This window comes from Schistocerca cancellata, chromosome 1, assembly GCF_023864275.1.
Source record: "Schistocerca cancellata isolate TAMUIC-IGC-003103 chromosome 1, iqSchCanc2.1, whole genome shotgun sequence".
Classification (NCBI taxonomy): domain Eukaryota; kingdom Metazoa; phylum Arthropoda; class Insecta; order Orthoptera; family Acrididae; genus Schistocerca; species Schistocerca cancellata.
The window spans coordinates 1,085,867,381-1,085,880,053 of record NC_064626.1 but is presented as its reverse complement, the minus strand read 5'-3'; the positions used below and the strand labels follow the sequence as shown (position 1 = coordinate 1,085,880,053).

The 12,673-nt window shown below is 38.7% G+C and overlaps 1 protein-coding gene across 1 annotated transcript in view; it reads right to left on the bottom strand.

Moving 5' to 3' along the window:
- Positions 1-9,392: 9,392 nt before the first annotated feature.
- The window catches only part of LOC126091166 (WD repeat-containing protein 46), a 61,520-nt gene continuing 58,239 nt past the window's right edge, over positions 9,393-12,673 (bottom strand). Inside the window, exons 11-13 of the mRNA XM_049907040.1 lie at positions 11,258-11,353; positions 11,051-11,158; positions 9,393-9,551 (exon numbers count right to left, since the gene is read on the bottom strand). Coding sequence (XP_049762997.1) covers positions 9,429-9,551; positions 11,051-11,158; positions 11,258-11,353 — 327 coding nt within the window. The 3' untranslated portion in view covers positions 9,393-9,428. The remainder of the gene's footprint in view (positions 9,552-11,050; positions 11,159-11,257; positions 11,354-12,673) is intronic.

The window sequence follows — 12,673 nt, the reverse complement described above, 5'->3', positions numbered from 1 at the left end:
TAATGCTCTCCCTGAAACTCTCTACAACCTCTGGTTCTTTCAGTTTATCCAGGTCCCATCTCCTTAAATTCCCACCTTTTTGCAGTTTCTTCAGTTTCAATCTGCAGTTCATAACCAATAGATTGTGGTCAGAATCTACATCTGCCCCAGGAAATGTCTTACAATTTAAAACCTGGTTCCTAAATCTCTGTCTTACCATTATATAATCTATCTGAAACCTGTCAGTATCTCCAGGCTTCTTCCATGTATACAGCCTCCTTTCATGATTCCTGAACCAAGTGTTAGCTATGATTAAGTTATGCTGTGTGCAAAATTCTACAAGGCGGCTTCCTCTTTCATTCCTTCCCCCCAATCCATATTCACCTACTATGTTTCCTTCTCTCCCTTTTCCTACTGACGAATTCCAGTCACCCATGACTATTAAATTTTCGTCTCTCTTCACTACCTGAATAATTTCTTTTATCTCGTCATACATTTCATCTATTTCTTCATCATCTGCAGAGGTAGTTGGCATATAAACTTGTACTACTGTAGTAGGCATGGGCTTTGTGTCTATCTTGGCCACAATAATGCGTTCACTATGCTGTTTGTAGTAGCTAACCTGCACTCCTATTTTTTTATTCATTATTAAACCTACTCCTGCATTACCCCTATTTGATTTTGTATTTATAACCCTGTAATCACCTGACCAAAAGTCTTGTTCCTCCTGCCACCGAACTTCACTAGTTCCCACTATATCTAACTTTAACCTATCCATCTCCCTTTTTAAATTTTCTAACCTACCTGCCCGATTAAGTGATCTGACATTCCACGCTCCGATCCGTAGAACGCCAGTTTTCTTTCTCCTGATGACGACGTCCTCCTGAGTAGTCCCCGCCCGGAGATCCGAATGGGGGACTATTTTACCTCCGGAATATTTTACCCAAGAGGACGCCATCATCATTTAATCATACAGTAGAGCTGCATGTCCTCGGGAAAATTTACGGCTGTAGTTTCCCCTTGCTTTCAGCCGTTCGCAGTACCAGCACAGCAAGGCCGTTTTGGTTAATGTTACAAGGCCAGATCAGTCAATCATCCAGACTGTTGCCCCTGCAACTACTGGAAAGGCTGCTGCCCCTCTTCAGGAACCACATGTTTGTCTGGCCTCTCAACAGATACCCCTCCGTTGTGGTTGCACCTACGGTACGGCCATCTGTATCGCTGAGGCACGCAAGCCTCCCCACCAACGGCAAGGTCCATGGTTCTTGCTGTCATGCGAAGCTAACTGAAAATTGAAATACGAGACAGTTACATAATGATTTAAGTGACTGAACTACGTAGTAAATATTTTTAATCCATTGAAAACTTTCAAAATAATTGTTTTTACTCAGTCTTTTGTTTAGTAGTTTAAATTCTTTTTCAGACGCTGAAATTTTATGAATTTTAATTTTGTATCGGGAGGTAGAATCATAAAAGAAGGTTGTATACATGGAAGAAGCCTGGAGATACTGACAGGTATCAGATAGATTATATAATGTTAAGACAGAGATTTAGGAACCAGGTTTTAAATTGTCAGACATTTCCAGGGGCAGATGCGGACTCTGACCACAATCTATTGGTTATGAACTGTAGATTAAAACTGAAGAAACTGCAAAAAGGTGGGAATTTAAGGAGATGGGACCTGGATAAACTGACTAAACCAGAGGTTGTACTGAGTTTTAGGGAGAGCATAAGGGAACAATTGATAGGAATGGGGGAAAGAAATACAGTAGAAGAAGAATGGGTAGCTTTGAGAGATGTAGTAGTGAAGGCAGCAGAGGATCAAGTAGGTAAAAAGACGAGGGCTAGTAGAAATCCTTGGGTAACAGAAGAGGTATTGAATTTAATCGATGAAAGGAGAAAATATAAAAATGCAGTAAATGAAGCAGGCAAAAAGGAATACAAACATCTCAAAAATGAGATCGACAGGAAGTGCAAAATACCTAAGCAGGGATGGCTAGAGGACAAATGTAAGGATGTAGAGGCTTATCTCACTAGGGGTAAGATAGATACTGCCTACAGGAAAATTAAAGACACCTTTGGAGAAAAGAGAACCACTTGTATGAATATCAAGAGCTCAGATGGAAACCCAGTTCTAAGCAAAGAAGGGAAAGCAGAAAGGTGGAAGGAGTATATAGAAGGTCTATACAAGGGCAATTTACTTGAAGACAATATTATGGAAATTGAAGAGGATGTAGATGAAGATGAAATGGGAGATATGATACTGCGTGAAGAGTTTGACAGAGCACTGAAAGACCTGAGTCAAAACAAGGCCCCGGCAGTAGACAACATTCCATTAGAACTACTGACAGCCTTGGGTGAGCCAGTCCTGACAAAACTCTACCATCTGGTGAGCAAGATGTATGAGACAGGCGAAATTCCCTCAGACTTCAAGAAGAATATAATAATTCCAATCCATAAGAAAACAGGTGCTGACAGATGTGAAAATTACCGAACTATCAGTTTAATAAGTCATGGATGCCAAATACTAACGCGAATTCTTTACAGGCGAATGGAAAAACTGGTAGAAGCCGACCTTGGGGAAGATCAGTTTGGATTCCGTAGAAATATTGCAACATGTGAGGCAATACTGACCTTACGCCTTATCTTAGAAGCTAGATTAAGGAAAGGCAAACCTACATTTCTAGCATTTGTAGACTTAGAGAAAGCTTTTGACAATGTTGACTGGGATACTCTCTTTCAAATTCTGAAGGTGGCAGGGGTAAAATACAGGGAGCGAAAGGCTATTTACAATTTGTACAGAAAACAGATGGCAGTTATAAGAGTCGAGGGGCACGAAAGGGAAGCAGTGGTTGGGAAGGGAGTGAGACGGGGTTGTAGCCTATCCCCGATGTTGTTCAATCTGTATATTGAGCAAGCAGTGAAGGAAACAAAAGAAAAATTCGGAGTAGGTATTAAAATCCATGGAGAAGAAATAAAAAAATTAAAGTTCGTGATGACATTGTAATTCTGTCAGAGACAGCAAAGGACTTGGAAGAGCAGTTGAATGGAATGGATAGTGTCTTGAAAGGAGGATATAAGATGAACATCAACAAAAGCAAAATGAGGATAATGGAATGTAGTCGAATTAAGTCGGGTCACGCTGAGGGAATTCGATTAGGAAATGAGACACTTAAAGTAGTGAAGGAGTTTTGCTATTTGGGGAGCAATATAACTGATGATGGTCGAATTACAGAAGATATAAAATGTAGACTGACAATGGCAAGGAAAGCGTTTCTGAAGAAGAGAAATTTGTTAACATCGAGTATTGATTTAGGTGTCAGGAAGTCGTTTCTGAAAGTATTTGTATGGAGCGTAGCCATGTTTGGAAGTGAAACATGGACGATAACTAGTTTGGACAAGAAGAGAATAGAAGCTTTCGAAATGTGGTGCTACAGAAGAATGCTGAAGATTAGATGGGTAGATCACATAACTAATGAGGAGGTATTGAATAGGATTGGGGAGAAGAGAAGTTTGTGGCACAACTTGACTAGAAGGGATCGATTGGTAGGACATGTTCTGAGGCATCAAGGGATCACCAATTTAGTATTGGAGGGCAGCGTGGAGGGTAAAAATCGTAGAGGGAGACCAAGAGATGAATACACTAAAGAGATTCAGAAGGATGTAGGTTGCAGTAGGTACTGGGAGAGGAAAAAGCTTGCACAGGATAGAGTAGCATGGAGAGCTGCATCAAGACCACAACAACAACAACATCGGGAGGTTATTTATAAAATGCTGATAGTTCCCAACTTATAAGCAAAAAATGCCAAAAAAAAGATATATTTAAAATTTTACTGTAAACTAATAAAAACAGTACCATAAATTTACAAAGTTAGGCAACACATTTTCAGGAATGATTGCCTTAGACAAGCAAAAGTGTTCCACCGGTTTTCAGCATTTAAGAATAGATAATAGGACTTAGAAGATGAACCACAAAGTTGCCAGTGATAGATGATTTATTACCAAAAGGCTTGCATTGAAACTTGGTGTAAGTGAGGAAACAGCCTGATCCATTTTAGAGAAAGATCTGTTTCGTTTTAAGCCACATTAATTGATAGAAGAGCAGAGAGAGCATCAATCTGCATGCTGTGCCAGTTTCATCACAGCAGTTGATGAGGATCCTAACCTGTTGAAACAAAGTGTAAATGTGGATGAAACACCATTTTTTTCACTTCGATCCAGAGACACAACATCAGAATATGGAATGGCATGGAGCGTAACCAACAGAGAAGAAAGTCGGGTTGCAGAAATCACATAAAGATAATGGGAGGTTTTTTTATGGTTCTTGAGAAATCCAGCATGAATCTCTCCCTGAGGGCAAAATAGTGACTGGATAGGACAACTTAGAAGTCACCCAGTGTCTATTCGTTTGCATGCATCAGATCAGAATGTTTCTGTTCCAAAGCAAGGACTTTGGTTTTTCTGCATGACAATACAGTGGCTCACTGCACACTATCTGCGGAACAATTTTTAACATCAAAACAGATCTATGTACTTGAACACTGATCCTATTTGCCCGATTTACTGCCAGCAGACCTTTTTCTATATCAGGAAACTAAATGTGATTTCAAAGGGGAACATTTCGTTGACACTGAGGACATCCAACATGCTGTGACTGACAGACTGAAGGAGGTACATAAAACTTCCAGCCTTTTTTCAACAACTTGTATGACTGATGTAAACATTGCATGGAGATGCAGGGGGTTATTTTGAATCCTTGTAACTGAGAAACTTGAAATAAAGTTCTTAGTTTGGAAGTAATGCTAGTTGTCTCATTACTTATTTGGCAGACAGCATAAGTGATTTACAACTGCACACACATTTCACGTAGAACAGCACATTTTAAAAAAACACCACTGAACTAAAGTAACACGGATAGAGAATAATATGTTAATGGAATTTAATATTTAATACTGCTTATGGAAATACACTGGAGGGCAAAACTTACGGATGAAAGTAACTTTCACATGATCTGCCATTGCCAATTAACATAGCTCGATGAAAATTGGACCGTACATAGAATGAGCTGTTACAGTATAGAACAGGAGGTAACTGAAAGAAATACACAATGTGACAAACAGAATTACACTAAAGTCACTATAATTAATGATGATCCCCTAGACAACACAAAAGGTGAGATACGGTTCTTAATAGGATGTGTCATCACCAAGGGCAGCAATGCATGTTCGGCAACACACTGTCATGCTGAATACAAAGTTGGTAAGGAGTCCTTATGGTTGGGCATTCCATTCCTCCACCAGCATGGTTCACAGCTGCTGGATGGTCATTTGCGCTCATTACAAGAGCTGCTCCAGCTGTGTAATTTGATGCAGTCGCGCATCGCCATCCATAAAAATTAAGTCATGGTCAAATGCACCCCTCAAAATACACACATGGAGAAGGAGTATAGTGTCACAACGACAATTGGTGAGTGTCCTGTATGTTACTCAAAGGTTTGGAGGTCAGCACGTTCATGCAACATTATGCTTTCCTATACCATAGCACCCAGACACCAAAATGATCATGTTCGACAGAGTTCCTTGATGCATTACACCTTCCCACCTCTTGCCATATGATGGTACATCCAGAATCATTACTCAAGCTGAATCTGCTTTCATCTGAGAAGACCATGTGACCCACTTCTCATTGGCCCAGTTCCAGTCCCTTGGGTGCTAACGTGCAAGCATCGATGAAAGATAACGTACTGGTCATCAGATACAGAGACCAGTCCCATGCAGGTGCCCTGCCACTGTGGTGTGAGGTGGTTTGCCTTGCAGTCCTGTTAAATCTGGTTGCAGTTGCACCTGCTGTTTGACGTGAGTCCCACCTTCTCTGCTTTGGACAACAATGCCTTTGGTCCGGAACATGCCTCATGCACATGAAACAGTGCTGTAAACAATACCAGAATCCTGAGCTACACTCATTGCACTTCATCCTTCTCCCAGTTTCCCGAGGATTTTTCACATGTGCGGTAATCCAAAAGTTGTCTCCAAGTCATGTTGTAATGGGCACCTTCAGGAGTTCACTGTGACACTCGCTGATTGATACATACTGTCCTTTCCTGTACCTTCAACTGCCTCGTGTGGCATGGTCAGCCTTACTTGGTGTTATATTTACACTGACCTCACATCATGTTAAGTCCAACTTTCTGTGCATGGCTGGGAGACCTCTGGCAACGTGCTACTGCACTTCGATTCCATTTCCACCAAGCCGTTATCATCAAGTTATGTTACTTTATCACATTCTTAAATTTTACACAGTAATGTAGTTTCTGACCGCTACTTCACTGTGTTTATAAACTTCTCAACTAATACCAGATTCCTCTAAGTCTCTTTTGCTGTTGCTTGTATACGATAAAAAGAATGAATAAATGTAGGCTAGTCATTTCATAAGAAGAGTTTGTGCAGAGTGAAATATTTATTCCGTAACTATAGCATGAGTACAAAGGATTCCTCAAAAATCAGATTATCAGTGAGTAGAGAGCACTGAAAGAATTATGCAATGGCCCATGTAAGTTTCCCCTGATATAAATGAACCCTCTTTGGTTTTAGGGTGGTATAAATTGTCAGCAATGGGATCATTCAAGAGACTGAACACTTACTCTACCGGGTAACAATTTTGATTAAAGTGAGAGAATAGGGGGAGTAAGAACTGCTTTCAGTGAAACAGAAATCTGTGTAGCTGAAAACTGAACCAGACTTAACTAGCATCTACCTTTGTCCCTCTGATTGTGTCTGCATGTAATTGCATGCATTCTACAACTGATTAATCGTATAGCCAGACGGAATAGTGGTCTCTGCAAACACCCTCATTTTTCTGAAAAGGTAACTAGGCAATTCTGGACCAACAGGCAATGTAATATAAGGTATGCAATGAGTCTGTAGTTGAATAGATTGATGTATGTGACTTTGTGTCATTTCCCTTGATAAGTTGTTAGTCATGATGACAAATGTAATACGGGATTTTATAGAAAACCACTTAACTGTATCTGTAACTTACTTTCCCAGGCAAGTATGATATAAGACTAGACTCCTGTTGAGGAGATGCGAATTTCAGATTGCCATTCAATCATATGAATTAAGATTTTCATCGCCCTTCCTCAGTTGCTTCAGAAAAATGTCATAGCTGAGGAGACAATGAGTCACAGACAGACATAAAAAAACTGCATTTATGCTTTTGGCCAAAACGCCCTCTTCTAACAAAGACAACACACTCATTCACACAAGTGCAGCTCCCACACACATGAACAATGTCTATGAGTCCAGCCTCAGTGACCAGAGAGTAACAAGCCACCCTTTTCATAACAGAATGTAATAATTCCAGTTCCAAAGAAAGCAGGTGCTGACAGGTTGACAGATGAGAACATCACCAAACTATCAATTTTATAAGTCATGGCTACAAAACATTGAAACAAATTATTGACAGAGGAATGGAAAAACTGGAAGCTGATCTTGGGGAAGATCACTTTGGGTTCTGGAGAAACACTGGAACACGCAAGGCAATATTGACCCTACGACTTACCTCAGAAGATAGTTTAAGGAAAAGCAAACCTACGTTTATAGCATTTGTAGATTAGGAGAAAGCTTTTTGACAATGTTGACTAGAACACACTTTTTAAATGTCTAAAGGCATCAGGGACACAATACAGGAGTGAAAGGTTATTTACAACTTGTACAGAAGCCAGATGGCCATTATAAGGATTGAAGGGTATGAAAGAGAAGCAGTCATTGAGAAGGGAGTGAGACAGGGGCATAGCCTACCTCCAATATTATTCAACCTGTACATTGAGCAAGCGGTGAAGGAAAACAAGGAGAAAATTAGAAAAGAGAATTAAAGTTCAGGGAGAAGAAATAAAGATACTTCAGTTTGCCAATGATATTGTAATTCTGTTGGTTACAGCAAAGGATTTGGAAGTGCGGTTCAACAGAATGGACAGTGTCTTGGAAGGAGGATATAAGATGAACTTTAACAAAATGAAAACAAAGGTAATGAATGGAATGTAGTCAAATTAAAGCAGGTGATGCAGAGGGAATTATTTTAGGAAATGAGACACTAGAAGTAGTAGACGAGTTTTACTGTTTGAGCAGTAAAATAAATTATGATGGCCTAAGTAAAAAGAGCATAAAATGTAAAATAGAACAGTAAGAGAAGTGATCCTGAAGAAGGGAAAAAGAAGAGAAATTTAACATCACATATAAATTTGAGTGTTAGGATGTCATTTTTGAAACAATTTGTAAGGAGTGAAATATGGCTGACAAGCAGTTTAGAGAAAAAAAAACAGACGCGTTTGAAATGTGATGCTATAGAAGAATGCTGAAGATTAGATGAATAAATCGCATAACTAATGAGGAAGCACTGAACAGAATTGGGGAGAAAATAAAGTTTAGACATATCTTGAGTACAGTAAAGTGATAGGTAAACATGACATTCTGAGACATCAGGGGCTCACCAATTTAGTATTGGTGGGACATGTGAGTGGGGGAGGGGCAGGGGTAAAAATTGTAGAGCAAGACCAAGACATTAATACACTAAAACAGTAAGCAGATTCAGAAGGATGTAAGCCACAGTAGTTATTCAGAGATAAAGAGGCTTGCACAGGATAGAGTAGCACTGAAGACCACAACAACTCATCTCCCTATTATGAAATAAAGTCTCATAATCTACTTTTCTTACTTCCTGCTGGATGAATTTTTCCAGCACTGTATAGAGTTTTACTCAGCATATTTTTAGTCTACAATCATTTCAAATTCTAATGAACTTTCGAAGTCATATCCTATAGAATTTTTTTTATTGTTTTATACAATACAGCATATTTAATTTTTTTGTCCCGTTTGATCCCGATAAAGTCTGTAGTAGATAGTGAAATGAACATTGCCAAAAACAAAGTAATTAAAAATGAATCCACAATAAAATGAGGTTAGAACAAAACTGCAAGGACAGATCTAACACATACATGAATCAAATGTGGCAAAAATGTTAGGTTTCAGTACCTGAGGCAATTTTGATGTTTAAACAAGAAATTCAGCTACACGGTTAACAGGGAAAGGAGATATTTTAGGATCAGAAGACAGTTGTGTTCTGTCCTTTACTGTCCTAAATCACCATATCTCCCTTGTTCCAACATCCTCAAATCATTTCCACTCTTTCACATAAAGATGGAACCTTTATCTCTAACAGCTAACTTTCTTTTTATTATCTTTGCTTCTTGCTTTGTAAATATATTTGTTTTTATGTTGGCAACTATTCCATACTCTAACTTTGGAATGATATTTGCTAATGTCTGCTTTCTTAGTATAGAAGTTTAAAGGGCAGCAGATTCCATGTTAACAGGCAGAAATTATAAGGAATTATGCATATTTATAAACATATATTTATTTTGAATGTACAATATCACAGTTATTACAATGAAGTCATTGTTTTGTCTTTGGTTTGAACCTGTCTAAGACACTACTTTTCACTTTGATCTTCCCAGAATCTTGCTCCTGTGGTACAACTCCATCATTTGTAACAGACTTTATGGTTGAAATAAACTCCTGTAAAGAAAATTGAAAGGTTAATCATAACAATACTGTTTATTAAATTGTTGCTTTCATGGTAAATATGAATTTAATTTGTTTAGTTTTAACACATACAAGTTTGGTTTTATAACACAAAGGTTTATTGAGAGCAATTTTATAAAGGAGTTTTTACTAGAAAACAATTTGTCTCTCAAAATGAAGATGTGATATATCCTCCACAATATTACTGACTGACTAACTGACTTAATGAATGAAAGTTATAATGTGGGGAAGTAGTCTTAAGATCCCTGCCATAAATGGTATTGTGAAACTGCACAAAACATAGACTTCCCTACTAATTAACCAACTGCTACCATATATTAATCTTCAGTAAAATATTCAGATTATACAGGGTGTTACAAATAGGTATGGCCAAACTTTCAGGAAACATTCCTCACACACAAATAAAGAAAAGATGTTATGTGGACATGTGTCCGGAAATGCTTAATTTCCATGTTAGAGCTCATTTTAGTTTCGCCAGTATGTACTGTACTTCCTCGATTCACCGCCAGTTGGCCCAATTGAAGGAAGGTAATGTTGACTTCGGTGCTTGTGCTGACATGCGACTCATTGCTCTACAGCATCAAGCACATCAGTACGTAGCATAAACAGGTTAGTGTTCATCACGAACGTGGTTTTGCAGTCAGTGCAATGTTTACAAATGCAGAGTTGGCAGTGGCCCATTTGATGTACGGATTAGCACGGGGCAATAGCCATGGCGCGGTACGTTTGTATCGAGACAGATTTCCAGAACGAAGGTGTCCCAACAGGAAGACGTTCGAAGCAATTGATCGGCGTCTTAGGGAGCACGGAACATTCCAGCCTATGACTCGCGACTGGGGAAGACGTAGAACGACGAGGACACCTGAAATGGAGGAGGCAATTCTTCGCAACCCCGGTACCAAATGTAGAGACTCTTCGTGCTCATATTGTGGACGGCTGTGATACAACACGCCATTCTCCAGGGCTGCATCAGCGCATCAGGGATTCCATGCGACAGAGGGTGGATGCATATATCCTCGCTAACGGAGGACATTTTGAACATTTCCTGTAACAAAGTGTTTGAAGTCACGCTGGTATAGTCTGTTGCTGTGTGTTTCCATTCCATGATTAATGTGATTTGAAGAGAAGTAATAAAATGAGCTCTAACATGGAAAGTAAGCGTTTCCGGACACATGTCCACATAACATATTTTCTTTCTTTGTGTGTGAGGAATGTTTCCTGAAAGTTTGGCCACGCATTTTTGTAACACCCTGTAGAAGATAATTTTGTATTCTAATGTGATTTCACACTGTCGGTGTAATCTTCGTTTCAATATTAATGAATGATGATGTCGGAGGACAAAATCAGTGACTGACAAATTGACTACCTTGCCAATATTTCACATACTAGAAAACACTGTGCATAAGTTAATAATGTGACTGAAAATAAATTACAAAGCTATCTTCACAACACTAACAAAAAAGATATAATACCTTTTTGGCTTGTTCCTGGAGGATTTTCTTTGTCTGCATTGCTTTAACAGTACCTTTCCTTCTACCACCTTTGCGATGCTGATAATCTATCTTAGGTGGCTTAATATACTGCAAAACAGAGCATAACATTAAGTAGACACGTCTATAACAAGAATAATATACCAGTAGATTCAATCAGGAGACTGTCACTAAGCTTGAAATACTTACCAGTAGTTTCTTCTTTGCTTCCACCTTGTCTTTCAGAGTTGGCACGTCAACTTCTGCAATCACTGATGGGTCTAACGTTATCAAGTCAGGCTGAATCTGTAAAAGACACCAAAAATTACCAGCCTTAAGTCTCGACAAATGTATCTCATATCAAGTTTCAATAAGAAGACAGGCAAGCATATAGGAACATAAAATAGTATTGTGTTTCAGACTAGAATCCTGTAATATGCTTAAAACAGGAAAATAAGATGAAGGGGGAAGTTTTGTATATAATTGACAAATAGATTACTTAATATAATGAAAATTATAAAATACACACTTAAAAATACAAATGTATTAATGTTTCACTTGTTCCAGTAGCTAATGAAATAATTTTATCAAATTTTACAATGACAAATCACTACTCATCTCACACAGGCCTCACAGAGTTATAGATACCGTATTTACTCGAATCTAAGCCGCACTTTTTTCCGGTTTTTGTAATCCAAAAAACCGCCTGCGGCTTAGAATCGAGTGCAAAGCAAGCGGAAGTTCTGAAAAATGTTGGTAGGTGCCGCCACAATTAACTTCTGCCGTCGCATATGTATGTAGCGCTACACTGGCATCCTTTGTAGGCACAAAGATAAATACTGGCTCCAAAACCTCTGCGTCAGTAAATAAAATAAAAAAAAAAAATTGGAAGACGAGCGTTTTTTCTCCGCCCGCGTTTCGACCACTGCATTTTCATACATTATCCAACGAAGTAAATACAAATTCCGTATTGTTCATCTTCGAATGTAGCAGAATTTCAATGTACTACGAAAGTCCGACTGGCAAGACTGGGATTTTTGTCAATATGGCCAATGTTACGTTCTGAATTTTTTCGTACCTGTGAGAAGAGATGGTTGCTAATAGGAACCTGATGAAATGTGAATCACATGCAGTATTCTCTTCACCAAAAGAATAATACGAATATAAACATTTTGCCATGTATTCTTTCGTGTTTGTTTCTATCTCATTTAAATCCTGTCTGCCTAATAAACTACGAAACTAGAGTGAGACAACAGCAAACGCGGAAGAATATACGTATCGTGTCATGTTTATATTCGTATTACTCTTATGCTGAATAGTGATACAGTCATAAATGAAGCACGGCAACTGACTAGATTTTTAAATCGAAGATGACTAATTTCTGTGCAGAATTTGATGTACTAAAGAAGCGGCCGCAAAGACTTTCAAACGGAGAAAAAATTTCGCCAAACTCTCGTTCAGAACATGTTCTATCATACGCAGTCTATTATTTGGTTCTTGTTGATCATTATCAAAGAAAGCAGCAGTGTAAGTAACTACAAATAGCAGTCTCTTGCCATTGCTTCGCTAATGAGACGATTCCTCTCTTTTTTTAATTGTAGGCGGCGGTAGCGCGCACAAAAGGAA